Genomic DNA, 26,823 nt, shown 5'->3' with positions numbered 1-26,823 from the left:
TGCAATTTTTTCATCAATGCACTTCTTGCGCTCCCATAGCTCAGCTGGGAATCAGTTCATCCATATTTGTTTTTAAATTAGTTCACATAACTGATGAATTAGCTCACTGTTATTATTATTTTTGAGGAAGATTGAAATAGATTCTAGCTTTGGAAATAAGGTTTGGCATTTTTTATTAACTTAAGGGGGAAAAAAAGATGAATTTGATTTTGTAAGAAAATAAAGGAGACTATATTTTTAAAGGGGTCATAGAATGATTCTATAGGGTATATGGTGCTGGTCCTTAAGGTCTCTGAATAGGGTGTGTAACATTTGGTTGGGCTGAAAATGGCATGTTTGCTGTTCTATGAGCCCTAATGCAAGCCTGGTTAAAAGCCCTAGAATGAAACAGGTTTTCTTACTGTTATGGTATGATCATGAATATTTAGATGAGCTGTGCGCTGATTGGTTGGTTTACAACGAGCAAAGCTGCTGAGCAAAGACGCATCATAGCAACAAGCACTCACTCTGAAACATCGAGATTGTTGATATGGTAGGGTGACCAGACGTCCTCCTTTTCCTGGATATGTCCTCCTACTTTTCATACCTAAAAAAAATGTTTTGGGGGAATTTCAAAATCGTCTGGGATTTTGGGATGGGGGCAGGGAGCCAGAAGGGGACAGAGTGACCAAACCCGACCCGGTGACGGTAGCCTGGTCACAGGCAGCCTTGTGGGCTGATCTGTATGTCAATTTCTGGGCGTGACAAAAGTACAGGCCAGAACCGAATAAGGCAACATCACCGAGTTTACGTCAACTCGGAGCTTCGTTTGGATTCGCCCATTTTATGGTGGAAGTTTAGAATTGTGAGATTTGCACAGAAAGGAGGTGTCGATGGGGTTTGAACTTCGTTCATTTCACCCACTTTACTATCGTTATTCATCTATGACAATGTTAACTCGGTTTTACGTTCTATGACCCCTTTAAGTCATATCATCCAGCCCAAGCTACAACTGAATGCTACAATATCGGCATACAGTATGCTGCTGCTATCTAAGAAGTAAACAGCATTGGGTGCTTTAACAGAGGTATAAAAAATGTACTGGAGGCCTAGTACAGCCTGAGGTACTGAATTTGTGTAGATACTGATATGCCTTATCACTGTCTTCATCTAAGAACATCTGGCCTTTTTGAATCTATTCAAAAGAGCACATGTTCACATTAAAATCCGACATTGAGCTTTCCCTCATCAACTATTAGACACTCAAAGTAGAAGATACAGTCACTTATAAATAAACAAAATGGCTGCTAGAATAATAATAATAAAGCAGAGGTCTTTATATTAAAGCAATAAAGTGGACTATTCACCCGAATACAGCAGTGCTTTTGAGGTCTGAACTCAAAGGTCAAGGATGTTGCCGACTGATATCAATTCCCTGCCATATAAAAGTAAAGCAAGTTTCGTAAACATGCAAATAAATAGCGAAAGTCGGAGCCGTGACATGCAGCGTTCCTCGGGTGGTGCTCCTACATTCAAACACTTCTGACACATTCTACCAACACAGAAATGAAGCCTTTAAAAGGGAACTCTAGATGAGTGGGTAACAGTTAGGCAAAATCTTGGGCAGTCTTCAGCTCGTCGTTCTCAGCCCTGTGATTCAGCAGTTTCTGGAGCTGAATGACTTGGTCCAGCTCTCGGATCTGCCGGTCTGTTTTGTGGCTAACAAGTGTGCGGTAGAAGTGGACAGCAAAGATGATGAAGACAATTCCGAACGGCACCATTATGCAGGTGGACGCGATGGCCGCCGCCTTGCCGGAGCTGATGGTGGCATTTTTTCCCCCTTTGTTGCTATCGAGCGGCAGGAACTTCACCCAGCACAGGAGCATAACCTCAGTCAGGAAGAGCAGGGTGCCGATGACTGTGGAGAAGGCCCAGGCCAGTTCTATGTAGCGGTGCATGCGCTCATGGGGAGACTCGTTGACTGAGTTGAGGTTGTGAACGTTACTGACAGCCTCCAGATTGGGGAGGATGCAGGTGCTGATCATGAGGGCAAACAAATGGACGGCGACCAGAACGGTGGTGCAGGCGCTGAAGGCGACCAGCAGCCCTGGGGGATACTTATACGTATCCTCCTGCTCCAGCTGTACCTCCACCATGGCAACCTGGGAGGGATAATCAGGAAAACATTCATTCATACAGATCATACAGAAATTAAATTACACACAGGTGGAGCCTTAACTGATTAAAGACGAGCAGCAGGTTTCACTGGATTTTATTTACGGGGCAGGGGCGGGTTTAGGAAATTTGGGGCCCTAGGCAAAAACAGGCATGGGGCCCGCTGAATTGACCCATTATAGAGATACAGAGATGTTAATAGAATAGACGTCCATTCTGCAGGTTTCGCCCCTCTCTTCTTGTCCCTTTTCTTGTTGTTTTCCTCTCTATGTTTTGTACTGAGCTCACTTTTCATGCGGTCTCAAAAGGAATGGAAGATTTTTTTCAACTCACTAAGCTCACGTAGCCAACTGCTCCTTCCTGTGTTTCCAAAGAGGCACTGTAGACAAGCAATGATTTGCTTATCTGTTCTCCATTTTTCATTTAGATGAAATAATAGTATAGAATCATGACAGCAGACAAGATAGAGGAGAGCAGGAGGCGGGGTTACCAATCTACTTGCTCTGGAGAGCAGAGTTCGCTGCTTTTATATGTTGTCGCCAAAGTCTCCACTAACAGAAAAAAGTCGCTAGATTTGGCACTAGGTGTTTTTCTGGAATAAAAGCACTAGAGGGGTCTGAAAAGTTGCTAAATATAGCAACAAAAGCACTAAGTTGGCAACACTGCTCTTTGCATTGTTTGTTTTCAACTGGTTTGCTGCTGTCTGTTTGGACCTTTCTGAATATTTGCAGCAAATGGACAGATCCAATTTGGTGGACACTGAAGAGGGGCGGAGACACACTTAATATTATAGTTTCATCAAAAACATAATTAATTAATATTTATGGGGCCCCCAGGAACTTGGGGCCCTAGACAACTGCCTAGTATTGCCTAATGGTAAATCCCCCCCCCCCCCCCCCCCCCCCCCCGTTAGAGGTAGCCTATCAGATTAAAGGAAGCTGAATAACTAAACGTTTACTAAAAATGAAACACAATTTCTTATCCACTGCTTTACCACATTAAATCTCAATAGAAAACAGTAAATATCGAGATTTCACCCAGAGAAGCTGTGGAAAGGGTGTGAATACTTTTGCGCTCGTCGGGTGGGCACATTTGAAAACAATAATCTGCGTCACACACGAACTGCGGCTGTCCGCGTGGAGTTGCGAGTCCGATCAGGGAGAAAATGGACCCACTTTTACTCACCATTGCGAAACCGGACAGGAGAGCCGAGGTGCGGCTGGTGGCTTTCAGCTTAGCTCGGCTCAAGTACAACTTTCTCCAGGAGAGCGCCTGCATGGAGTGCTCGTTCAGGCTCATTCTGACAGCTGTTCCAGGACAGACCGAAAACTTTTCTTTAGGAGACACAAATGTTCCCAGGACGGCGCTCTGCAGCAGGTTCCGCGTCCGCGGAGGAACTTTGACTCCAAACGGAAACAAAAAAATAAAACTTCTATGAAAAAGATCCTAAAATCAGTAAAAAAAAAAACCTTCTCTCCAACAGCTGACTGTTGGAAACTATGAAGAGGAAACTCAAGATACCCACAATCCAACACTCCTCACAGCCGCTGCAACTGTCAGGTCCTCCCCCTCCCCTCTCCCCTCTCCCCTCTCTGTTTCTGAGCGCTAGGACTGCCTTCTGCTTTGCAACAATTAAACATCAACACCATTAAGAAAAATGCTTAACACCGGGATTTTTCAAGTACTCACACTTATGTGAGTGTGAGAATGAATGTGAGTGAGTGTTATCATTATTATTATTATTATTATTATTATCAGCATTATACCATATTATTATTGTTGTTGTTATTATTAATATTGAATTAGTATTACTACTATTATTATTATTGTCACCATCATCATCATGCATGTGCTTGGCCCACTAAATGTATCAAATGACTTGCAATAATATATGACATTTGTGGATTTTTTTTTTTAAACAAATCATATAGTTTGACATTTCTCTGAATAATGAAAAAAAGAAATACTAATAATAATAAAAACAGGAAAATACCGAGGACATGACCTCGGTGTTCTAAATGTTGGTAACGGGCCTGCTTAAAACTATTGATCTTTAGCATTTACTATTTTCAAAGAAATGGACACCAAGCAAAAGTTTGATTAATTAATTGCAAAAAAAGAAAATGAAAAACAATGGACTTTGTTTCCAAGTTTGAAGACGTTTCCCTTCCCATCCAGGAAGCTTTTTAAATTCAAAATGTCAGGAATAGCGTTGAGTTTGAGGTTTCATACAGTAGCCCATCAAAACCTTGTTTTTGTTATTAAAAACAGGCAAATTGTAACAGACGAAAGCGTCCATTTCTTTGGAATGGGGGTCATTTGGCTTCTTTTCTTAGCCTGCAATGCTCCATACCAGGTTTGGACTATTAATCCTAAATTCAGGAACCTGTAACAGTAAATAACTCAAGGAGCTCAAGAAGTAATTTGATGTTAACTAATTAAATGATGCATGCAGTGTATATTGGTGTGTTGTAAACATATGGGGCCCACCCAGATAATGTTGCTTACGGGCCTATTGTTGTGTTGTTATCTCAGTGGGTGCATGATGGGGTTTTGCATCTGAAGGCTTACGTTTCCCTTCTTACGTGCATTGTTGCCAGGTTGGGATGTTTCAAAATTTTCCGATTTTCACAGGGGATTGTTGGCCTGCTGCATAGGCGAGGTCCTCCGCTACAGGGAGCTGCAATGATAGCGGGAATGCATTAACTCAATTGCTGCATTGGTTTCCTTCACGCCCCTCTTAAACCACCTGTTTTCTTTATCCAAAATGTGAACATTCTGGTCCTCAAAAGAATTTCCTTTGTCCATAAGGTGTAGATGTACAGCAGTCTTTTCCAGAGGAGACCGCTCTTCTGTTTTCAGCCATGCGTCTGTGGAGAGGTTGTTTGGTTTCTCCGATATAAAGACCAAAGCATTCCTCACTGTTACCAAAACAAAAACAAGGCTTTTCTGGGCTACTGTATAAGGCCTTGAACTCAATGCTATTTCTGACATTTTGAATTGAAAAAGCTTCCTGGATGGGAAGCGAAACGTCTTCAAACTAGGAAACAAAGTCCAGTGGATTGTTTTTCATTTTCATTTTTCGGAATGACTATGACCTGGATGACTGAGAACCTTCACCAGCATATTAATTACTTCTCTCATTTTATTAAATAAAAAGAGACATAAAACAAATGAGATTCTGAAATGGATATTTTTTTCAAAAAATTTGAATAAGTTATAAGATTAATTAAAAAAAATGGGTAGTTAAAATTGTATTCATTTCTATGCCCTACATTTTTTTGGGGGGGGGCCAGGTTGGGGTTGTTTTTGTCATCCGTTCTGCAGAGAAGGTGATTGGCTGCAGTCTCTAGGATCTGTACGCCTCCAGGACTCTGAGGCATGCAGGGAAGATTGTTGCTGATCCCTCACACCTCTGGCAGGAGGCTGCGGTCCATCAGGACCAAAACCTCACGTCACAAGAACATTTTCTTCATATCTGGCACGAGCCTGTCCAAATGCACCTCTCCAAAATTGTAGGTGACACAGACAGTACCGCAAACAGGAGGCCTCTGATTGGTCTAATCTACATCCTCTCTACACTATGCGTACTTCCTGTTTCGTAATTTACCGGCTTGTTTTGTTTGTATGACCGCCGTTGTGGAAAACGACTCGTGAAGTTGGACCAGCTAGAAGAGCGAGGAGCCGCGAGAACGCTAGTACCGCTCTTTTTCACCCTCATGTCTCTCTATTGTTGCACAAACTTGGCCCTTGCGTTTTTCAACTTCCTCGCCGCCTCAGCTATATCTAGACCCACAGCTAGTTCCTCATTTATTTGTGGTTTGGAATAACATAGCTTCAAAATTTGGCATAAATCAAAAATATCTGCGACACACTGCTGCGGAAGTATAACCAGCCATTGACACTTAACATAGCATATCCATAACTTCTGCCTTACATTAACGGACAGTCTACTGTGTATATAGTATATACAGTGAGGCAAAAAATTATTTAGTCAGCCACCAATAGTGCAAGTTCTCCCACTCAAAAAGATGAGAGAGGCCGGTAATTTTCATAATAGATATACCTCAACTATGAGAGACAAAATGAGAAAAAAAAATCCAGAAAATCACATTGTCTGATTTTTTAAGAATTTATTTGCAAAATATGGTGAAAAATAAGTATTTGGTCATTTACAAACAAGCAAGATTTCTGGCTCTCACAGACCTGCAACTTCTTCTGTAAGAGGCTCCTCTGTCCTCCACTCGTTACCTTCATTAATGGCACCTGTTTGAACCCGTTATCAGTATAAAAGACACCTGTCCACAACCTCAAACAGTCACACTCTAAACTCCACCATGGCCAAAACTAGAGAGCTGTCAAAGGACACCCGAAACAAAATTATATACCTGCACCAGGCTGGGAAGTCTGGATCTGCAATAGGTAAACAGCTTGGTATGAAGAAATCAACTGTGGGATCAATTATTAGACAATGGAAAACATACAAGACCACTGATAATCTTCTTCGATCCCCCTGCTTAAGCCTGTACATGTCAAGGCCCATCTCAAGTTTGCTAGAGAGCATTTGGATGATCCAGACGATGACGGAGAATATCATATGGTCAGATGAAACCAAAATAGAACTTTTTGGTAAAAACTCTACTTGTCGTGTTTGGAGGAGAGAGAATGCTGAGTTGCATCCAAAGAACACCATACCTACAGTGAAGCATGGGGGTGGAAACATCATGCTTTGGGGCTGTTTTTCTGCTAAGGGACCAGGACGACTGATCCGTGTGAAGGAAAGAATGAATGGGGCATGTATCGTCAAATTTTGAGTGAAAACCTCCTTCCATCAGCAAGGGCATTGAAGATGAAACGTGGCTGGGTCTTTCAGCATGACAATGATCCCAAACACACCGCCCGGGTAACGAAGGAGTGGCTTCGTAAGAAGCATTTCAAGGTCCTGGAGTGGCCTAGCCAGTCTCCAGATCTCAACCCCAAAGAAAATCTTTGGAGGGAGTTGAAAGTCCGTGTTGCCCAGCGACAGCCCGAGGACATCACTGCTCTAGAGGAGATCTGCATGGAGGAATGGGCCAATATACCAGCAACAGTGTGTGAAAACCTTGTGAAGACTTACAGAAAACGTTTGATCTCTGTCATTGCCAACAAAGGGTATATAACAAAGTATTGAGATTAACTTTTGTTATTGACCAAATACTTATTTTCCACCATATTTTGCAAATAAATTCTTTAAAAACCAGACAATGTGATTTTCTGGATTTCTTTTTTCTCATTTTGTCTCTCATAGTTGAGGTATATCTATGATGAAAATTACTGGCCTCTCTCATCTTTTTAAGTGGGAGAACTTGCACTATTGGTGGCTGACTAAATACTTTTTTGCCCCACTGTAGCTATGTACTATGTATTGCATATAGCTATAGAGTCTGTATTCTGTATATATAAATCTATTTTGTCTGCACCATCAACACCAAGTCAAATTCCTTGTAACAACAAGGCGGTTTGAAATATTAAATGAAAACCTCAAATATAGCATATCAAAACCATAATCAGATCTCAATATGACTTTAGCTAAAAGTCCCTCAACACAATTTTCGATGTTATGAAATAAAGTTTTACTGAGGGACCTATCATTCAGGGTTTCTGTGGAAGCACATATCATTTATTTATCATCAATTGATTTAGTATTATGTCTTTACTACAAGGCCTTTACTGGGGCCAGGACCAGTTTTACAGGAGCCCTGGCTCCCCGATGACCCCTATCTAGGACCGCCCTTGCACAGTGGAGCAACACCAACACGCTGGACTTCAAACAGCATGGATTTCTGTCTCTCCACTCTTCCTCGAGGCTCCGGGACAATGATTTCCATATGAAATGCAAACGATACTTGGATGAAAAAGGACTTTGGACCACAGAGCAACGCTCCAGTTCTTTCTCTCCATAGAAAAGATGCTTGATCTGTGAATAGCAGCTCTTTATTTGCAGCCACCCAGCCTCTGTCCACTCCTCATCAAGCTCCCCCTGACTTCTTAAAGCGATTTTTTTTTTTTTTTTGCAGTCCTTTCAAAGTTACTGGTTGACCTTTTCATATCACTTTTCTTTCCGCACATATTGGATACATAACTGTAAGTAGATACTTTTTTAGCAGCAACCTTTTGCAGCATACGCTCCTTGTATAGAGGGGTCAGGGACTTTCTTCTGAAAATTTATCAACTCAGCAGTCTTCCTAATGATTGTGTTACCTACTGACTGTTTGTATAAAGTTGTTCTTGTTCTGCTTGTGTGTCTGAAAGCAATCAGCCTACTGTTTTAAAGCATGATGCTGGTTTCTTTTCTGTTGCAGAGCAAGTTTGACAGAAGAAAGTTTCACCTCTTTTTTGGAAACAAAATTTTCTAGTTGGGTGGTCACTCCCAACCTTATATAATAATTAACAAAAGCCTTTGTTTAACAAGCAGAAACCACACATGGTAAACAATTAGGGTATGTTTGAGTCCTGACCAGCAGGGGCAGCTGGACCGTCTCTGTGTTAACGCCCCTCCTTGCAGCAAGTTTCGGTAAAGAGTTTAACTGATCTCACCCATTATATATATTTATTGTCAAATTACAGGAGAGTAAGTTTTGAAAATGTAGCTCCAACATGTGAATTTCATCTTTTACAATAAAAATTGAACCTTTTTCATGATATTCATATATTTTCAGATGCACGTGTAAAATATATCTGTGCAATGATTTAGTTACACCCATTTCACTGCTTTTTAACAGAAATAGCAGAGCAGCCAATCAAATTCTAGAAATTAAATTTTATAACTATCAATATGTGAAATAGATTACTTGCTGCCTTCAAACTGATCATTATAATGAGGAAGAAAATGTATCTAGATAACCTTAGATGTTGTTGGTGCTAGAATTGCTCGAATGAATATTTCAGAAACTACTAAATGTCTGGGATTTTCACACAGTGAAGAATGTTTGGTTTATTATTTTACTATTTGGGAAGACAACCATTAAGCAGCATCTGTGTAAAGGTGCTTTGTTGATTATTTATTTATTTTTAAAAGATAATTGTAACATAAACCTATTAAATAAACCTTACATGATCCATATTTTTGCAAATAAAAAAGACTATTTATTTGCAGAAAATTAAATGTATTGTATTAACATACAGGTAACCTGATTATAATGCAATTCAACAAATAAACGCAATGTATTTGAAATGAATATACTTGTTAGCATTAAATATGAGTAAGTATATTTTATTAATACTAAATACATAAACTTAAGAGTTGTGTCTTTAAATAAATAAGCTATGAATATGTTGTGTTAATGTTATCTAAAAAAAAATAAAATGGGTTTTCTTATGGAATAAAATAAATTAAACCTTAAATTTGTGGTTTAATATTTTTGTGAGTCTATCAAAGTGTAGAAGCAAAATGTAAAAGGAGCTGGTAAGTGTACAGTTTAGTGATAAATATGCAGTTGTTTTATATGTATTGCACATCTTTCAGGATAGTGTCCCACTACTTTGTTTAATTAACTTTTCTTGTATGTCCACATAGTACACATAATTGCTCTGTGATTCACCGTTACATAGTAGTTCTGTTGCTGTAATCAAACAAAGCCCAATTGTAAGGGTGGTATTTGTACTCAATACATGCTTATATATGTATATGAGCTTACCTCAATTTAATTTTCTTCTCTTTTAATTTAATTCCAATAGAGTAGTTTTTTTTTTCTGTGGACTAGTATGAATTAAATAGTTAAATAATAAACCAAACTTTAAAAAAAACACAAATGAGATAAAACAAGTGCAATACTATAAATTACACAATTCTGAATTCCAACAGCTTGAGGTAGAAAGGTATGCAGTACTTTTTCTAATGTGGTTTTATTTGGCTCAGAGCAGAAGTGGAAAAAATCCATAGAAAAGCTGTGAAGAGTTTATGAAGCCAAAGAAAAGTATATTTATTTATGCAAAGAGCAAAGCATTTTTTCAGGAAGAGAAAAAGTTATTTTCAGTTTAAGAGATATTCATCATAATCTGAAATTTAGGTGCATTTTAAAACCTCAGGTTAGTGGGAGGACATGTCAGGAGACTTTTTATAGTTCGGATGTCTGACGAGCTGCCTGAATGGAACATTGGAGAAGAAAAGTAATGAATAATAGCATTAATATTATATATTATATTCTTTATTATTCTAAGTATTATATAGAATAATAAAGCAGATTTTTCTCCTCTAGATTAATTTCACCTGTCAATGATCTCATAAAGTGCAAAACAAACAAAAATGTACATCAATTTGAATAAAATATATGCTCATTTAATTTAAACAAATAGAGTCCTAATTCTCTTTAAACAGATAGATTCCGTATGAATACAAAAATAAATGTAAGTTTGAGTTTGGTTGAAATAAATGATTATGACATGAAAAGACAGATAAACTCTATGAACTGAGGAGATTTAATAAAATGCTAACTAGCATCTCAAATATAGATGTTAAAAATACTGTATATTATCGTGTAAGAAACATTTTGTTTCTCAAAAATTTACAGTATGGTTTCAACCAGAAACTGTTTATTGCTAGAAAATATGTCTGTAAAACATTCAGTTCCCTTCACAGTTATCTGCATGTCCTCCTGTCTTCCCTTTTGCACGTGTTAAATTATCAATACATTCCTTGTATACATAAAAAAAAAAAAAAGAAAATAGACTAATATGTCTATTTGAAAAGTAAAAAAATTTTTTGAATTTGACTCTTTGGTAGTTTTCATGAACCCAATAGATAAAGATAAGCACTTAGGTCACAAAACTAAAACAATGAAATAAAGATTAGGAAAATGCTTACAACCCGTCTGTAAAAATTCAATAGCCAATAGTTTATTAAAATTGTAGATTAGAACCTTAAGTAAGTCAAGGAAACAAATACAGAAATGTGTGGGGGAGAGTTCTCTCTTTTTTTTTTTCATACAACTTTATTTGTTTCTGCAAATAACAATACAGAGCAACCATATTGCACTATAGGAATACACAACCATTATTTACAGACATTTTCAACAAGTATAAGTTCATATTTTTACCAGTCAAGTAAATAACCTCGTTATGTGCAAAACAAGAAACAATAAGGAAAAAAGACAAGAACAAATAAAAATAAACTAAGATCTTACATCTATTAAACAAAAGTTAACGCTAGGGGGAAACAGCACTCTAAATAATATCGAAAAGGACAAAGGCTTCTCGAGTTTTGATTGCTTTCTTATTTTCTGATAATGGGGGAGAGTTCTCTTGTATGTGTCACTCTTTACTTCCTGTAACAAACTTGCTGCATTGTTACAACTTTCAGCCCGTTTTTAGAAATTCTAAATTAAAATCTGTTAAGGCACTAAATGTATTAGTTAAATTGATTACTAATCAATGTATATAACTAATGTATTCTCTAGATTAAAATACATATACACCTGTACTCCTTGTTATGTCATATTTCCTTAAACCTTTTTATGTTGTTTTTAAGTTGGATATTTCTAAAGGCTGGAAATATTCATAAACTAGTTTTACATTTAAAGAAAAAATTCCACAGTAAATCTCTTCTTTATGGTTCATTTGGGTTCATCTATTTCTTTAGGGTTTTTGTCCCCAAAAGTGTTCAAGTTCTATTTTTTTTTTTTGTCACAATTTTGGTGGACTACACCGTGCATTATTTTTTTCCCTCTCTGTCGTTGTTTTGACTAAAGGATTAAGGTGAAGTGGGATTTGCTTTTAGAATAGAATAGCAAATCACTTTAGTGTTTCACAATAAGGAAATTGAGGTGTTACAGCAGCAAAAGATTACAGCAAAAGTGGTCACACAAATGTGGACCTTAAAAAGTATATAAGGACAACAGAAAGAGTGACAGAGTAAAAAAAAATAGAATAAATAAAAATGAAAAACTGAAATATTGTACTGCACAGTGTTTTTACAAATATAAATATTGTGCTTCTGAAGAATAGATAATCAATATACAGTTGTGGACATTTTTACAGTAGTGGATGTGTAAAAATAGAAGCAACACCAGAGATGTGCAAAAAGTATAGCAGCATGTTATTTAGATGACTAAGAAAGAAACTGTGCAAAAATTAGCTTGAATGTAACACCATATTGAAAAATATCAATCACTTTGTCTTTCTTTCCTCAAATTTGTTTCATCTACCCCGTAAAAGTAGAGGGACAAAAAATTGAAAAAAAGAAATTGTAGTAGGCCTATTATCATATGATAATGCACTTACAATGTTTATAGCGACATTTTTTTCACTCTTTAATTTATATTTTTGTCCTCAAGATGATTCCAACTCAATTCTTGATTGACCCCAAAGGGGAATTAAATATCTCAGGTGTCGAGATGAAAGACTTAGAGTCAGGACCCTACACATGTAAAACTGCTGTATTTGCATAACCACAAACATTTTCACAGTGGGCCCCCATGCTGACTTGATTATAATGAAACATAGATATTTTTTCCACAATGAATGGAAAACAAACTATTATCTCACATAGTATAAGTCATGTTGCTATTTTATTCTTCAGTTATACATTGTATTTTCTGTCTATTGCTATCATTATTATTTCATCTCCAGCTGTATTGGTATTTGTATAGTTCAACGTTTTCTTTTACTTCTTACTTAACAAGGACCCATTTCTGAAAATGAATTTTAGTCAGTTTTTGGTCTTTAACAAAATTTTATGTACTGTGTCAGATGATTGAACTACATGTTAACAAGCTCTTCATTTAATGATTTTTAGCTGACACGTGTTTTTACCTTAATAGCTATTTTTAACTGACACTAGTTTTTTGAATTGTGTAAATAAAGTGTCAAAAAAAAGGTCAGAATTCAGCGCTGTACCTTTAAGAGATACGGAAGCATAGCATAGCAGCTGCTGGGCTGTCCGTGTAGCTGCGTGAGAGGAGGAGGAGGGAACGAGCTTAGCTGGAGGCCATAGGAGGCTTGTTCAGCCATGTTGGTTTCCTTCTGCTATTCACAAACGATGAGAGGAGAATCATGGCCTTGTCAATGAGCGGAGACGATGAAGAATATGAGTCAGAGTCCGAGCAGGTACCCCCCGCTACACTCCATCCTGTCGATTCAGTTTTTCTTCACTTCAAGTTTAACGAATTGTTAGAAAAATGGCGGTTTATTTTTTTTGTTTGTTTTTTAATGTGGCTGCTTATGGTTAACGATAACCCCGCTCTCCTGTTCAGTAAAAGATGGGAAAATGGTTTTATATAAAATTAATCACATGTAAAGACAGACATGAAGCTAAGTATCGGGTACATTTGTCTATATGTTTATTAGCTGTGATAGTGTAGCTGTCCGGGACACACCGTGTTCCTTTGATGTTAGCTGACCCATTTTGAGCTGCCCATTAATACAGCGCAGCTTCGGTCCAGTCATGATTTAAATGATTTCCTGTGAGCAGAAACCTCCAGCAGACACCAGCTCGGCTTTAGGATCTCAAACCTTAACCTTGACTCAACCTCTTGGTTGCTGGCGAACACCAACAGGCCACGTTGGACATAGTTTTGCTTTTGATTCATTTCCTCACTCTTCCTAAACTTGTCCCACCACTCTACGCCTTTAAGAAAGCTTTAGGCGAAATGTTGTAAAGGCAGGGAGCGGGGAGGGGGATGGGGAGAGGGAACAATGAAGTGGCTTCACTCCTGGTGCTTAGTGGACCCCTGCCCCTCAAACTGGGGGTACAGATCCCCCCCTAAAAAATGGATGTTTATCCAAAAAAGAAACAAAACAATGTCCAGTAGCTCTGCTCTCAAAAGTTGTTTTATGGCAAGTACTTAAGTATGCTGGTTACAGTTCATGAGGAACATTAAAAGTGCTTATGTAAGATCCACATCATTGTGCTTGCATAATATTTGTACCCACAACAAGTTCCATTATCAGGACATCAACGGTGATATTTTCAAGTGTTTCCAGTCTGACACGTGGTTCTCCACAACAGCACTTGTTGTTATGAGGACTTGTTCCAGCAGATGATGAGCCTTGTGACTTTCTCCTACTGAAGTCCAGACTGAAGCTGAGTCAGAGTTCACAGCAGATCTCTCTCTAGCTGGATTCAAATTCCTGTCATATTACTGCAGAGTTGGGAGTCAAAATCAGCTGATGCAGCTTTTGCTGTAGGGGTCATCTTCACCAAATGTGTGCATTTTTTTAACTATTTAAAGCAAAGCATTAATGTAAAGTGAGGTGTTTAGATTAATATTCACTTTTGTTTTTTAATTTAGATTTATTTATATATTTGACAGGGACAGTGTACATTTATAAGCATTCCTGCAAATGCACCAAAATTAACCAAAAGGCTATTTTTTTTTCAATTTTCCCTGGATAGATCTTAAAATTGTCTATCTAAAAAAAAAAAAAAAAAAAAACAACAGTCAGCATTTCACAAACAGCTATGGCTCTTTAAAAATGATTTTAAAATATAGAATAAATGTTTGCTGGACTACAGATTTTAGGTTAATAAAATGGAAAAAAAAAATACTGCAGAGACACTAGTGGAAGCATTGTTTGTTAATGATAAACATTCAACTAATGCTGAAATTACTGATGTGTTATGAGCCAGTTTTTTAGATGCTTTTTGAAAACAGTTTATGTTGTAAGTGATGTTTTGAGGGACCGAGTTCCATTCCTGAGCTGCTGTGACTGCAAAGGCTCTTTGACTAAAAGCACTTTTATGCAGAGTAACAACACCGTCTCCTCTATCCGACCCTCATGTTGCTGTCCGGACTGAGCGGAGGAGATGACAGACCGGGGATTATTCTGTAAAACAGACAGAGGTTTGCATACTTGATGACATTTTCCCAGCTTAAAAGCTTGTGTTTTAGTAAAATCCCCTCACTGTTGTGTTTACATGTGAAAACAACGGCTGTCTGATATTCAGAAAGGACAAACTTAAATAAATACCCCTTACTTGTTCTTCAACAAGATGCAAAGGCTGCCTCTCTATAAAGAAGCGTTTGTAATTTGGTTGCTTAGATCCATATCAGGTGTGGAAATAAAAATGATAAAGAGCCAATCCAATTAAACAGATGTGTTTTTAATATCAATAATTAATCATAGATATTTTGAATAGATTATTACAATTCAATGTTAACCTTATGACACAAGCACTGAATTTGACCTTGGTTTCACCAGCCCTTAACCTTCAGACATTTAGATGTAAATTTGTAAACTTCTAAGGAAAACAAATCTTATATTCACCTCTGTGAAAAGTCAAACATATTTGTTCCACTGCTTGTGCCCACTTCCTCTGCCACTAAAAGCAACTATATTCTCATGTTTTGCTGACTTAAATTCAGCACATAACCGCTTTCTCAGCCGATTGCTATCATCTGCTGATGGTCTGCTCTAAAGAAAATTTTGATGTGTGTCTCTGATAATCTCCACCCACACCATGCTGCTTTGTTATGTTTTTGGTTTGATCATAGGTCATGGTTTGGTGTTCTTCTTTCAAGTCGGCTCGACGAAGGGGCGCTATCTCTCGTCCTGTAAAACAGTAGTAAACGGTTGTGATAACACAGGCCAGGCAAATGATGAAACGGCTCGACTAAAACGCTCCGAGTGATGCTTGCGGTCAGACGTCCCTGGAGCAGCTGCTCATCCCTCAGTGTTTCCCTCCCACATTGAGAGCAGGTTTTAGCATAATATTTTGTTTAGCAGCATTTGGGTCTTTGCCAGGTCTTTATTTTCCAGTTCCGTATTTTAAACTTACCTAATGTAGGGATACCATCAACTCAGTGGGGATCTTTACTTTTTATGTCTCCTATAAGGTGGCAAAGATCAGTGGAAAATATTCTGGAATTTAACAACCATATCAAAGCCAGAAACAAAAGGATTAGGCACAGGGATTTAGTCATGTTACTATTAATGATCTACTCTGAATGTTTTCAGTTGAAGTCATCCAGGACAGGTTTCACCCTTCCTTCTAGATAAAGCTGCAGTCATCATTGTTCTGAACCCGGATTGGCCTGTTGTCTTTCCCATCACAGATTACCTGTTAGACCCGTCCTTTGTGTGAAAGCGTCTTTCTTTTTAACAAAATTGAATTCCACTTCTGGTTGTCACAATCACAATGAAGGCGGAGCTGAGCTTTTAAGCAGCAGTAGTAAGTCAGCAGTGTGGGGAACGAGCACCTGTAAATGTAACACTTTAAGAATAAATCAGAAAGATGTTCCCTGCCTCAAAGGAAATCATAACCACCTCCAGTGAGTTTATTTTTATCCATCTGTCTCTCCCCTATTTAAACATTTGCCACCAGCAAGGCGAACTGTTGCCTAGGTAACGTCTCCTGCAAAGATGAAAGGAACTGAGATGGTTTATTTTCAGAAACAAGGAAGATGCTTTTTTTCTTTCTTTTCTTTTTAAAAGGCTGATACTGAAATTTCAATATGATGAGAATGTGATAATCAGATTCACATCATTCAGTTAAATCGCATCAGGAAGCTTATATGTTTAAATTACAGCTACTGTATGATTCTGTGTGCTGGAATGCTTTAACAGGTTAAACAGATCCATCACTTCCTCTATTTAGATCTAATTTAATCATACTTTGGCCTCATTTTTTTCCTGGGTTCTTTAGAGAAGGAGACGTTGGAGATAGGATTTATTTTTTTAACTGGGTGATTAAACAATTTTAACATAGTTATATAAACACCATCATCCTCAGGCTGTAGTGGTAGTTTTTGATTTTTCTTAAGAGCTGCTTTGAAGTCTTTTCTCTTTTCTTTTAGTTCTTCCCCATAAAGTCAGAACAGGGTTTCTTAAGACTCTTGAAAAATCATGAAAAACCTTAAAATAAAAAAAAATATATAAACAAAAATATAAAAAATATCCAGGTTCTCCATACTAAGGCTTGAACTACACTTTATTCTTTCAAACGAGCGACTGATACTTTTTTTTTGTGGTGGACCAGCATTATTTAAAGACGTTATTCTGTTTTCTGCCTCCTTTGATATGATCATTATAACAGTTGTTACACAAATCTAAATTTAATCGACAAATAAAAATGATAAATGAAATAAAGATTAAACATTAATGAAGAGAAAATGCAGGAAGCAGCAATGCAGGTGCCTAATGATCTCAAGACATGACTGCTGAATACACTAATTTGGCAAATGCATGCACTTATACAAGATGATCGCAAAAAAAAAAAAAAAAAAAAAAGGTGCTAACATCAGCCAAAAATATTGTCTGTTTGTCTGTGTCCATCTGCCTACAATAGAGGCAGCTGTGGTAAATAGAGGAAGGTTGATTTTACATCTAGAGCCATTGTACAGGCTTGGTGGGGAAAAAAACAATATTTACATTTTAAACTTGCACAATACATCTTTAATTTATGTAATATCCAGTAGCATTTATATATTATACAGCTACAGCTATCTTTTATTTTTTATTGCTTTTAAAATTTTTAAACAAACAAATGTTTGGCGTTTAAAAAAAGCAAACTTTATTGCACATTTTAAATTAACTGTAAATGGCAAAAACACGTAAAACATATCCGTAAATATACATGTGATTAAATGGTATGGAGAGTTTTGTCTTAATTACTGCTGTCAGTAGGTTATTCTTTTAGCAAATAGACATTTTTATGAATATTACTCTAGGTAACCATTTAGTTAAGAAATTAGTTGAATATTATTTTAATAATCAGTTTATTCATTTATTAGTTTTAGCCCTTATCAGTTATATATTTATATCAGATAACTAGATTTTGTATTCTATTAAATGATAAACTTCAAATTTAAACTCGATGAAACTGCATCAAGATGTATGTTCCTGTTCTAAACCGTTGTTTCTGTATAAAGACTTAAAACAGAGGGAGTACTTAGCTGTTTGGATTTATAGAGCAGGCATGAATGGAAGAAAAAAAAAACTTTTTTTAGTATTTGACCTGCATCTAAAGGTCATATCTGTTTGGGTTTTATTCATTCAGAAGCAGAAAATATCAGAACTTCCCGTAGAGCTGAAATGAAGAGAACATGCGACGCTCGTTCAACATTGACAGACTTTTCCAATAAACCACCGTAACTGTTTGTCTTCCAGCAGAAAGCAGTCAACCGGCCAAAGCCAAAGATGGGAACGACGTCGGCCGTCAAGCTGCCATCCAACCGCAGCGCATCAGGAGCCAGGCGCAGGAGAACACGCTGCCGGAAATGCGAAGCGTGTCTCCGCACAGAATGTGGAGAGTGTCACTTCTGTAAGGATATGAAGAAGTTTGGAGGGCCGGGGCGCATGAAGCAGTCCTGCATCATGAGGCAGTGCATCGCGGTGAGCCATTGTTGAGAGGACTCGCAAGCTAGCAAACGACACAAGGGCTTGTTTGTCTAGAAAGTGGTTGGAATACATCTGATATAAATAAGCATTTTTATTTTGTTTATGCTTTTCTTTTCTGAAGAATTGTAAACCTCTCAGAAGTGGAGCATCGTTAAATCCTGCTTGTCTTGTTTGTCTTGTTCTCTGCAGCCTGTCCTGCCCCACACAGCGGTGTGTGTGGTGTGTAAAGAGGCGGGAAAAGAGGATACGCTTGAGGACGAAGAGGAAAAATTCAACTTCATGCTGATGGAGTGCTCCATCTGCAACGAGATTGTCCATCCCAACTGCCTGAAGGTACGCAGAGCTGCAGCTGGAACACGGCGGTTATTTGTTCTGGAAATTGTTTTTCAATGACTTCACTGCTCATGTTGCTCTAGGATTATAACCGCTAAAGCCCGACGCTGTTATGAAGAAGGATGTGACTTCCAGAGTTTAAATGTTATTAATAAAAGACTAAAGCTGCAGTTGTTAAGTAGACTTCCAAGGAACAGAAACCCTGCTTGTCAAGTTAGAAACATGCTTTTGCTGCGGTAGGCGTGATCAGACCCGCTTTATAAGACTCTGCTACCTCTTTAGTTGGTACCAAAGAACCAGAATGTCATCAATGTTTTATGAAACCATCACAGTTAAGAGAAAGCTATTATAAAAAAAAAACAACACACCATGCACACCGCATAAGTTGAGCTACTTCCTCTTGGCATCTAAAAGCCACTTCCTCGTTATGAACTAAAAACAATTCAATTGTGTTGACATCTGTTTGGACAACCACCACTCTTGGACTATTTTTTTTTTTTTGATTTATTGATTTCGCTGCATTTTCACGTTGGTGGCAGCATCATGCTGTGCCAGAGACGGGGAAGCTGGTCAGTATTGATGGAGCAAAATGGACGAGTTAGATCTTCCCTGGAGGAGAAGTTCAGATTAATCTGAACACCCATTTCTATTGATGGACTTTTTTTTTTACCCATCTAGAATGATGCAATTGCATTGAATTAATTGTTAATTCAGTAAATTATTTTTCACAATAAAAAATACTATTAAAGTCGAGCAGAGATCCAACTGTTATTACTTCCCTGCTTGTTTTGTTGTTCCTTAATACGTCAGGTTGGACTGCGCCGACCGGACAGACGAGCGCAGCTCGCAACAGTCACTTTCACTTGCCTTGTTTGTATTGGAGCTGTGACATGCAGGACTCTGTTAAGGCTTGTTGTTGTTAAAATTCCTACTTTCTTTTTTTTTTTTTTTTCCTCCGTTCCTTCATCAGGTGAGCGATGCCTCAGGTGTGGTGAACGATGAACTGCCTAACTGCTGGGAATGCCCCAAATGCAACCACGCTGGCAAAAGCGGAAAAGTGAGTAGAATCATACAAAGGCCTTGCACTTTAATCTTATCTTGCAAAGGTTAAAAAGCGTTCTTGTGACGTAACCTTGGTGATGAGGAGAAGAGCTGCTGCTGTTTTCCTCTATTATTGAGGCTTTCAGCGAATCGGCTCTATATGTGAGGATCTGCCGGACGCTTCCTGTTAACACTGCTGTTAATGAAAGTCCCTCACATGACTGTATCAGGACAGAGGCAGGAAACCCCTGACTACTAAAAACTTTAAACAGGCTTCCTTACATAACCAATCAGACTGTCCGGTCATAGTAGGCTAAAGGTATAAAGTCGTCTCCCCTGTTTTTTGTCCCCTCTGGTATTGAAGCAAAAAAGGGGCCCCGGGTTCAAGTACGCCTCCAACCTTCCCGGCTCTTTGCTGAGGGAACAGAAGCCTGTGAAGGAGGAGGGGGACATTTCTTCTGGGACGAAGAGGAAGCCGGACAGGGACGAGACACCCAGGTACAGAACCGAGGAGGCTCTCCATCGACAGCCGCCGCTGCTCTCCCCCAGCGGCCTGCCGAGGCCCAGACCCGAGGACAAGCTGAGGAAGAAGAGGAAGCTTTTTGATGATGACGAAGAAGATGACTTCAATGTGAGGAAGAAGGTTGGTATACCTACAGCAGCAAAACACAGCAACGACGCATCACATCTACATCATAACAACTGCGAGAATTCTTAAGAAGCTGTTTTTAGCGCCAAGTTTTTAATGTTTTTCCATTCAGGTGGACTTCTAGCATCCTGTACACACACAGTTGAAATGAATGCTACTGATTTGTGAATCTAAAATCAAGACATATGCAAAAGAAGTGAGAGATAAATCATTCTAGTCAAAGTCCAGACTTCAAGATTCAAACTGAAGACCGAGTCATGTTAAGTAATTGTTGCTAAATGTCTCTTCTGCAGGAGAAGACGGAGGACTCGTATTTCTCTAAGCTTCTTCCCCAATTCAAGACAGAAAAAGAGGAGGAAGACGATGAAGATGATGACGCAGGAAGGGAGCATCACTTCCGGAGCAGTGTAGACAGGAAAGGCCGCTTTGGAGAGGCAGAAGAGGAAGCGGATTACAGGGACTCGAGGAACGACTCTCTGAATTCTTCCATTAAAACACCACTTGGAGACAGCGACCACTCTCACTGCAGCTCTCCGCAGGCCGGCCCCAGCAGCGAGGGCGGGAGCGAGACGCAAGAAAAGGGGCCTCGTCCGAAGGCTCGGCGCAAACGTCGCCTACCCAACAGGGAACTGAGCCGAGAACTGAGCAAAGCTTTGAACCAGGAAATCCAGAAGACCGAGGACTGCCTGGCCAATGAGAACCGGCAACCACTAAAGGTAGAACCAGAGATGGAGAACGAGGAACCAAAGAAGCTGTTCCGCAACGGTAACGATCTCGGCGACCAGCGGTCTCATCTGAAGACCAAAGAGATGAACGGGAACACCTGGGACCTGCGCCACTTTTACCCGAGTCAGATCACCCCTCTGGGCTTCAACCGGAGCACCCCGACGACCCGGCCAGTGCCCCCCCGCTCCCCTCCCAAGTGCGTCCAAATGGAACGGCATGTAATCCGGCCTCCCCCCATCAGCCCGCCTCCTGACAGACTGCCGCTGAAAGATGGGAAAGCACACGTCCTGCAGCGTGAGGTGTGGATGAAGATATTTGGCTATCTCTCTCACAAGGAGCTCTGCGTCTGCATGAGAATTTGCAAGACATGGAACCGATGGTAAATATACCGTATGCAGATCATGAAAAAGAAGCTTTCAGCAGCTCAAGCTGATTATTTTATTTCTTTTGCTCTGGTCTACTGATTTTTGCCTAGATAGAAGCCCACATTAACCTCTATGGTTTTATTGACTTATAAAACAGCAAAGCTCACAAAGAGGAAATGAGCTGTTGAATAGTTGATAGCGGCACCGTTTTGAATCAGGAAATGAAGGGTGTGTGAAATCGCCCTCATACGCATCCAACCATGTTACTAAACTTTGAATGAATGAATCACTGATTGATGCCCTCGGGTCGCTTCCTAGATCCACCAGCTACAAAAAAAACATTTGCTCCTCAGGTCATTACCATTAGCCATGTTTATCTTTTGCACTACTGTTCACCAATTTAATTCAATTCAGTTTGTTTATATAGTGCCAATTCACAACACATGTCATCTCAAGGAAATTTATAGAGACAGTTCAACCAGATCATCCAGTCAAATTGATTCAAAGTTTTCTAAGGAAAACCAGTTGATTGCATCGACGCACTGACTTGAAGGCAATCCCTGACACTAAGCATGCTTGTAGCGACAGTGGAGAGGAAAAACTTCCTTTTAACAGGAAGAAACCTCCAGCAGAATCAGGTTCGGTGTGAGCGGCCATCTACCGAGGCCGACTGGGGTTCAAGGAGACACAAGCAGAGATGCAAAAGGCAACTGTCAACCAGCTCCACACGCTGCCCCGTCTAGGAAATACACAGCAAGGCAGACGATCTCAGAGCCAGCTCACAGGTCAGAGGATAACCAGCCAGAGAAACTGGACTACACTGAAAAACAGGCCGATCCAACATCTATAGACAAAGGTGTTGATGGCAGCAGCACAGCTGATATTTCTCTCCACAAAGGCGTCACAGCCAAACAGGGACAGGCCAGGTGAAGCTACTATGAAGAAAAAGCAGAGAGAGCAGAACATTAGACATTGAACTAATAAATTCTGCAGAGTGCGAGAATAGAGACAGATTGATGAAAAATGGGTCCACCAGATAAGCATCAACAGTTTTATATTTTACGGGAAATCTGATGCCTTTATTGTAAATGAAACACAAGTGTGAAGATTAGATGAGTAGAAAAGCTCAGCCTGTGTTTAACATTGGTTATGAAATGTCTGTGTGAAGCATCCTGCAGCAGGGATGTGGATTATGTGCCCTTTAGCTGATTTCTTTTTCTCTATTCCTTTGCTTTCTGCTGCGAGCAGGTGTTGTGACAAGAGACTTTGGACAAACATCGATCTGAACCGCTGCACCTCGGTCACGCCGCTTATGCTGAGTGGGATTATCCGCAGGCAGCCAATGTCCTTAGACCTCAGCTGGACCAACATTTCCAAAAAACAGTTGAGCTGGCTTATCAATAGATTACCAGGTACTTGGATAAGAGTTCATTCTCATAATTTGTTGCCTTGTCGTGCATTAGTGATGGGGGATTAAAAAAAACAACAACATGGCTGTAACTTTCAGGTCTGCGGGTGTTAAAGCTGTCGGGTTGTTCCTGGGCCGCCGTCTCTGCTCTCTGCACCTCCAGCTGCCCCCTTCTGCGCACTCTGGACGTCCAGTGGGTGGAGGGACTCAAAGACGCACAGATGAGGGACCTCCTTTCACCTCCCACTGACAACAGACCAGGTAGGATGCTTGAAACGACTGGAAGGGAAGATTTAACCTCAGACATAATGATAGAAAGTTTGGGTTGTTTTTTTGGCTTTGAGGGTAGAAGTGTTTGCAAACAGTTTTAGTTTTAAAGGCAGATATCAGCTTTATTTTTAAGAGTAGGTTTAGTATTAAATGTAAACTAATAAGCCCCGCTGCATTTAAAAGGTCAGCTGGATAATCGCTGCAAGCTGCGGAACGTGGAGGACCTGCGGCTGGCGGGGCTCGACATCACGGACGCATCCCTGCGTCTCATCAGCAGACAGATGCCCCTGCTGTCCAAGCTAGACCTGAGCTACTGCAACCACATCAACGACCAGTCTGTGAATCTGCTCACCGCCGCAGGAACCACCACCAGGGACTCCCTCACAGAAATTAACCTATCAGGTGAGACCTGCATGTAAAGACCGAAAGGAGCTGCAGGCATCACACATTCTTGCTGTTCTGTTATTTGTAGAAAAGTAAGCCGTTGGCAACACGTTTAGGAGAATTTGTGACCAATAATCTCTGGACTGAAGGTTTCTTACACAAATTTGCAGATTAAAAGTGATGGATTATTTATCGTTTTTAGCCAGAATAACACAGCTTCATCCCATTGAGAACATTGGTTTGAATCTGGTTAAAAGAAAACCAGATGTTTTAGAAAACCGACTATAAAACCCTCTAATCAAGATGGTTCTTAACCTTTCTGATACACTTTACCATTGATTACTGGTACAACTTTGCTAAATCTCAAATATGTTTGCTAGTAACAGGAAACCAGACCCTGTTTTGGTTAAGAATCAGTTCTTCTGGGATACCACAGTATCTCTTAAACAAATGCACACAGTTAGCCTGGCTGAAAGTAGCCAGAAATGGTCATCTGTCTTTGGTTTATCACTTGTAGAAAGCTGGGAAGTGAATCATTTTCTGCAGATTTTGACCTCATGTGATCCAACAGTTCTGCAACAGCACTGTCTTATCAGCAGTATTTATTTTGTAGCTAAAAAAATCACAAATTTTTGTTTCTCTGGATTCTTAAATTCAAGCATCAGTTTAAGTTTTAACCCAAGTTTTAGCTTAATTTAAGATAGATTTAATGATTTTGCATGTCAATATGCAACACTTTGAGCATACCAATGCTACTTGTGGGCTGCTCTTCTCTAAAACTCAAATCTGCTATTTAAGAGGGTCTGAACCGTCCCTGAATGAGTCAGTGGATCCAGAGCTCCGCTTTATTGCAGTCTGAGCTCCTCTTAACCACAGAGCTAACTAAGCTAAAAGCTGTTTCCAGGCAACAAAACAGGTATGATCTTTGATCAGACACCTCTTTGGTTTTGTGATACAGGATTTAATCTAGGGTGAATGTTGCTGTGACTTCTCAGTCTGCTGTTAGTTTCAGAGCAGCTAAACTTGGAAGTTACACTGAACAAAAGTTGCAGAGTGTTGCTTTAAATAGAATTACTGTATGAGAACGTTAACTCTTTTGTTTAAAAAAAAAAAGGAATGAAAACAAAATCAAGATGGGAAATGGACCTTAATTTTTTTAAATTAAACTTCAGGTTCCACGTTGACATTGAGAGCAGCAATTTTCAATTTGCTGCGAGTAGTTTCAATTAGGCCTAATGATTCAAATCAGCGATTTGTTTGACTCATCATTTAAATTTTCACCTCTTAAGTTAGTGAAACTTTGAAGATGTTTTCAAATAATAAATAAACAGAACCTCTTCATTGCTGTTTGCTATTCTGACTGCTGGAATTTATTCCTCATTAGGAGCATTACAAATGTTTAAAAAGAAGCTGTTATTTTAGGACTCCGCTAAACTGTAGCATAACTAAATATTTTCATTTGATCATAAAAAAATAAAAGAAGTCTGGAAAAGACTGAAGGCATATCTGCTATCCTACTTTCTAAAAAAAGATGTATTGTCAAGTCAAGTCAGCTTTTATTGTCACTTTCTTCATATGTACAAGACATACAAGGGAAATGAAATTACATTTACTCTCTACAATATACAAATATACAAGACTGACATTTAAAAACTGACATAAATTGTATTGAATGTCTGGAGAAAGAAAACAACTCCTGTGTTTATAGTGAATTCTGAGATGCAAAATGTGCAAAAAAAAATTCCCTAAATCAATGTAAAACTGAAAACTTCTCTTTTTTCTCATCATGTTTTAGTTTGTAACAGAGTCACGGATCATTCGTTGAACTATTTCAAGCGCTGCGGCAGCATCTGTCAGATCGACCTCCGCTTCTGTAAGCAGGTGACGAAGACGGCCTGCGAGCACTTCATCGCAGAGATGTCCGTGAGCGTCCCGTTCAAACTGAAAGAGGACAAGCTGCTGCAGAAGATAAGCTAGCTTCTAACGGGACAAAAACCAACGTTTTCAGACTGCACTTAAATTGCACTTAAGTCTCTGAATCACTGTTGTCATGGAATAAACAGAGGGAAGTTTCTGTGAGGTGATATTCACTGGACAGAAGAAGAGGGGAAAAGACTGCATGTATTTCTTTTTGTATTCTTACTTTTATAAATATGTGGTTGTATTTGAGTTATTTTATCGGTTTTGTTTTCATTTCCAGCATATTTTTGTACGAGCATTGAAAAGGTTTTCTGTTTCTGGAGCTAAAATATAGTAGACTCTTCCGTCGTTATAAACAAAACTGCTTCTTTTTATTTTTTTTCCCCGTGTGCCAAATTCTGTTTGACGTTAAAGCTTCAGTATATCGAAAAGAAAAAAAACATGCATGTGCTGTGTTTTTAAATGACCATATCTACATTAAATGGATAAATTAGAAATTTCTGTTACACCCTCATGTTTTACACGAACCATGTCAAACTGCTGAGGGCTTTCCACAGGTTTTTCAGCAATATTTCAATATTAATTTATTGATTTTTTTTTTATTTTATATTTTTTTATTACAGTTTGTATTTATTGGTTTATTCAGTGACTTGACATAGGTGTCTTACATGCTTGGTTCAAATGGTGTGTGTGAGTAATTTATCAGGGTGGTTGGTGTGTTTTGTCCCAACCCTCCAGTTTGTGTGTTTTTGTCTAAAAGTCATTTACAGCGAATCGATTAACGACTTTAAGGCAGATAACCTCACACAACTATATGGGCAACTAATTATGACCTCTGCAAGTATTTGCATTCATTTAAAATTATACTTCATACAGTAGGGTTTTTTTTCTTTGTGCTGTAAATTTCTCGCCTCAGGTGAATGTGATTATGTTTATACATGTAAATCAAAAAAAGTGCTCATTTGCATTAAAAGAACTTTAATTTGTACCATCAGTCAGACTTTTTTTAATTCCTTTAAATGCACGTTGTCTGTCTATATGTAAACAATTACTGCTGCTTTCACTGTGGGTTTTTGACCCTTTCTTGGTCATCAGGAGCAGAATCACAGCTTTTAACTAAAATATATTTTTTTTTTTACTTCAAAAGCTTCGTAGTTTTTCAGCTCCAGATCTGTGTTTAATGGGGACGTGTTCAAAGTTTTTACCGTTATAATTTTGAGAGAACTTAGACAAACTTGTCATTTAGTGTACACTTGGAC

General features: G+C 38.9%; 2 protein-coding genes across 4 annotated transcripts; one reads left to right on the top strand and one right to left on the bottom strand.

Moving 5' to 3' along the window:
* Positions 1–1,175: 1,175 nt before the first annotated feature.
* LOC119784951 (calcium release-activated calcium channel protein 1-like) lies at positions 1,176–3,644 on the bottom strand. The gene is made up of 2 exons (XM_038287269.1): positions 3,340–3,644; positions 1,176–2,141 (listed from the first exon to the last, which is right to left on the bottom strand). The coding sequence occupies exons 1-2, from the start codon at positions 3,451–3,453 to the stop codon at positions 1,587–1,589; spliced, it is 669 nt and encodes a 222-aa protein (XP_038143197.1). The 5' UTR covers positions 3,454–3,644; the 3' UTR covers positions 1,176–1,586.
* Positions 3,645–13,128: 9,484 nt separating this feature from the next.
* On the top strand, positions 13,129–26,558 carry kdm2ba (lysine (K)-specific demethylase 2Ba). 3 transcript variants are annotated; one of them, XM_038287271.1, is made up of 10 exons: positions 13,129–13,236; positions 18,241–18,462; positions 18,658–18,801; positions 19,772–19,858; positions 20,198–20,485; positions 20,785–21,596; positions 22,831–22,994; positions 23,090–23,251; positions 23,444–23,662; positions 25,440–26,558. In XM_038287271.1, the coding sequence occupies exons 1-10, from the start codon at positions 13,183–13,185 to the stop codon at positions 25,619–25,621; spliced, it is 2,334 nt and encodes a 777-aa protein (XP_038143199.1). In that variant the 5' UTR covers positions 13,129–13,182; the 3' UTR covers positions 25,622–26,558. The 3 variants fall into 3 exon arrangements, with proteins under 3 accessions (XP_038143199.1, XP_038143200.1, XP_038143198.1); XM_038287272.1 differs by having other exon boundaries at positions 18,238–18,462; positions 20,207–20,485; XM_038287270.1 differs by having other exon boundaries at positions 18,238–18,462.
* Positions 26,559–26,823: the final 265 nt, after the last annotated feature.

The sequence above is a fragment of the Cyprinodon tularosa genome, unplaced genomic scaffold, assembly GCF_016077235.1.
Source record: "Cyprinodon tularosa strain WSP-4 unplaced genomic scaffold, ASM1607723v1 ctg238, whole genome shotgun sequence".
Taxonomy (NCBI): domain Eukaryota; kingdom Metazoa; phylum Chordata; class Actinopteri; order Cyprinodontiformes; family Cyprinodontidae; genus Cyprinodon; species Cyprinodon tularosa.
The sequence above is the reverse complement of the archived record's forward strand: the minus strand, read 5'-3'. Positions and strand labels throughout refer to the sequence as shown.

What these genes read in the sequence shown, in the direction of transcription:
- LOC119784951 (XM_038287269.1), bottom strand. Translation starts at nt 3,453, where the DNA reads ATGAGCCTGAACGAGCACTCCATGCAGGCGCTCTCCTGGAGAAAGTTG. An exon ending in TCCTGTCCGGTTTCGCAATG is followed by an intron (nt 2,142 to 3,339) that starts GTGAGTAAAAGT and finishes TATCCCTCCCAG; the next exon opens with GTTGCCATGGTGGAGGTACA.
- kdm2ba (XM_038287270.1), top strand. Translation starts at nt 13,183, where the DNA reads ATGGCCTTGTCAATGAGCGGAGACGATGAAGAATATGAGTCAGAGTCC. An exon ending in ACGCTGGCAAAAGCGGAAAA is followed by an intron (nt 19,859 to 20,197) that starts GTGAGTAGAATC and finishes TTGTCCCCTCTG; the next exon opens with GTATTGAAGCAAAAAAGGGG. An exon ending in TCCCACTGACAACAGACCAG is followed by an intron (nt 23,252 to 23,443) that starts GTAGGATGCTTG and finishes TGCATTTAAAAG; the next exon opens with GTCAGCTGGATAATCGCTGC.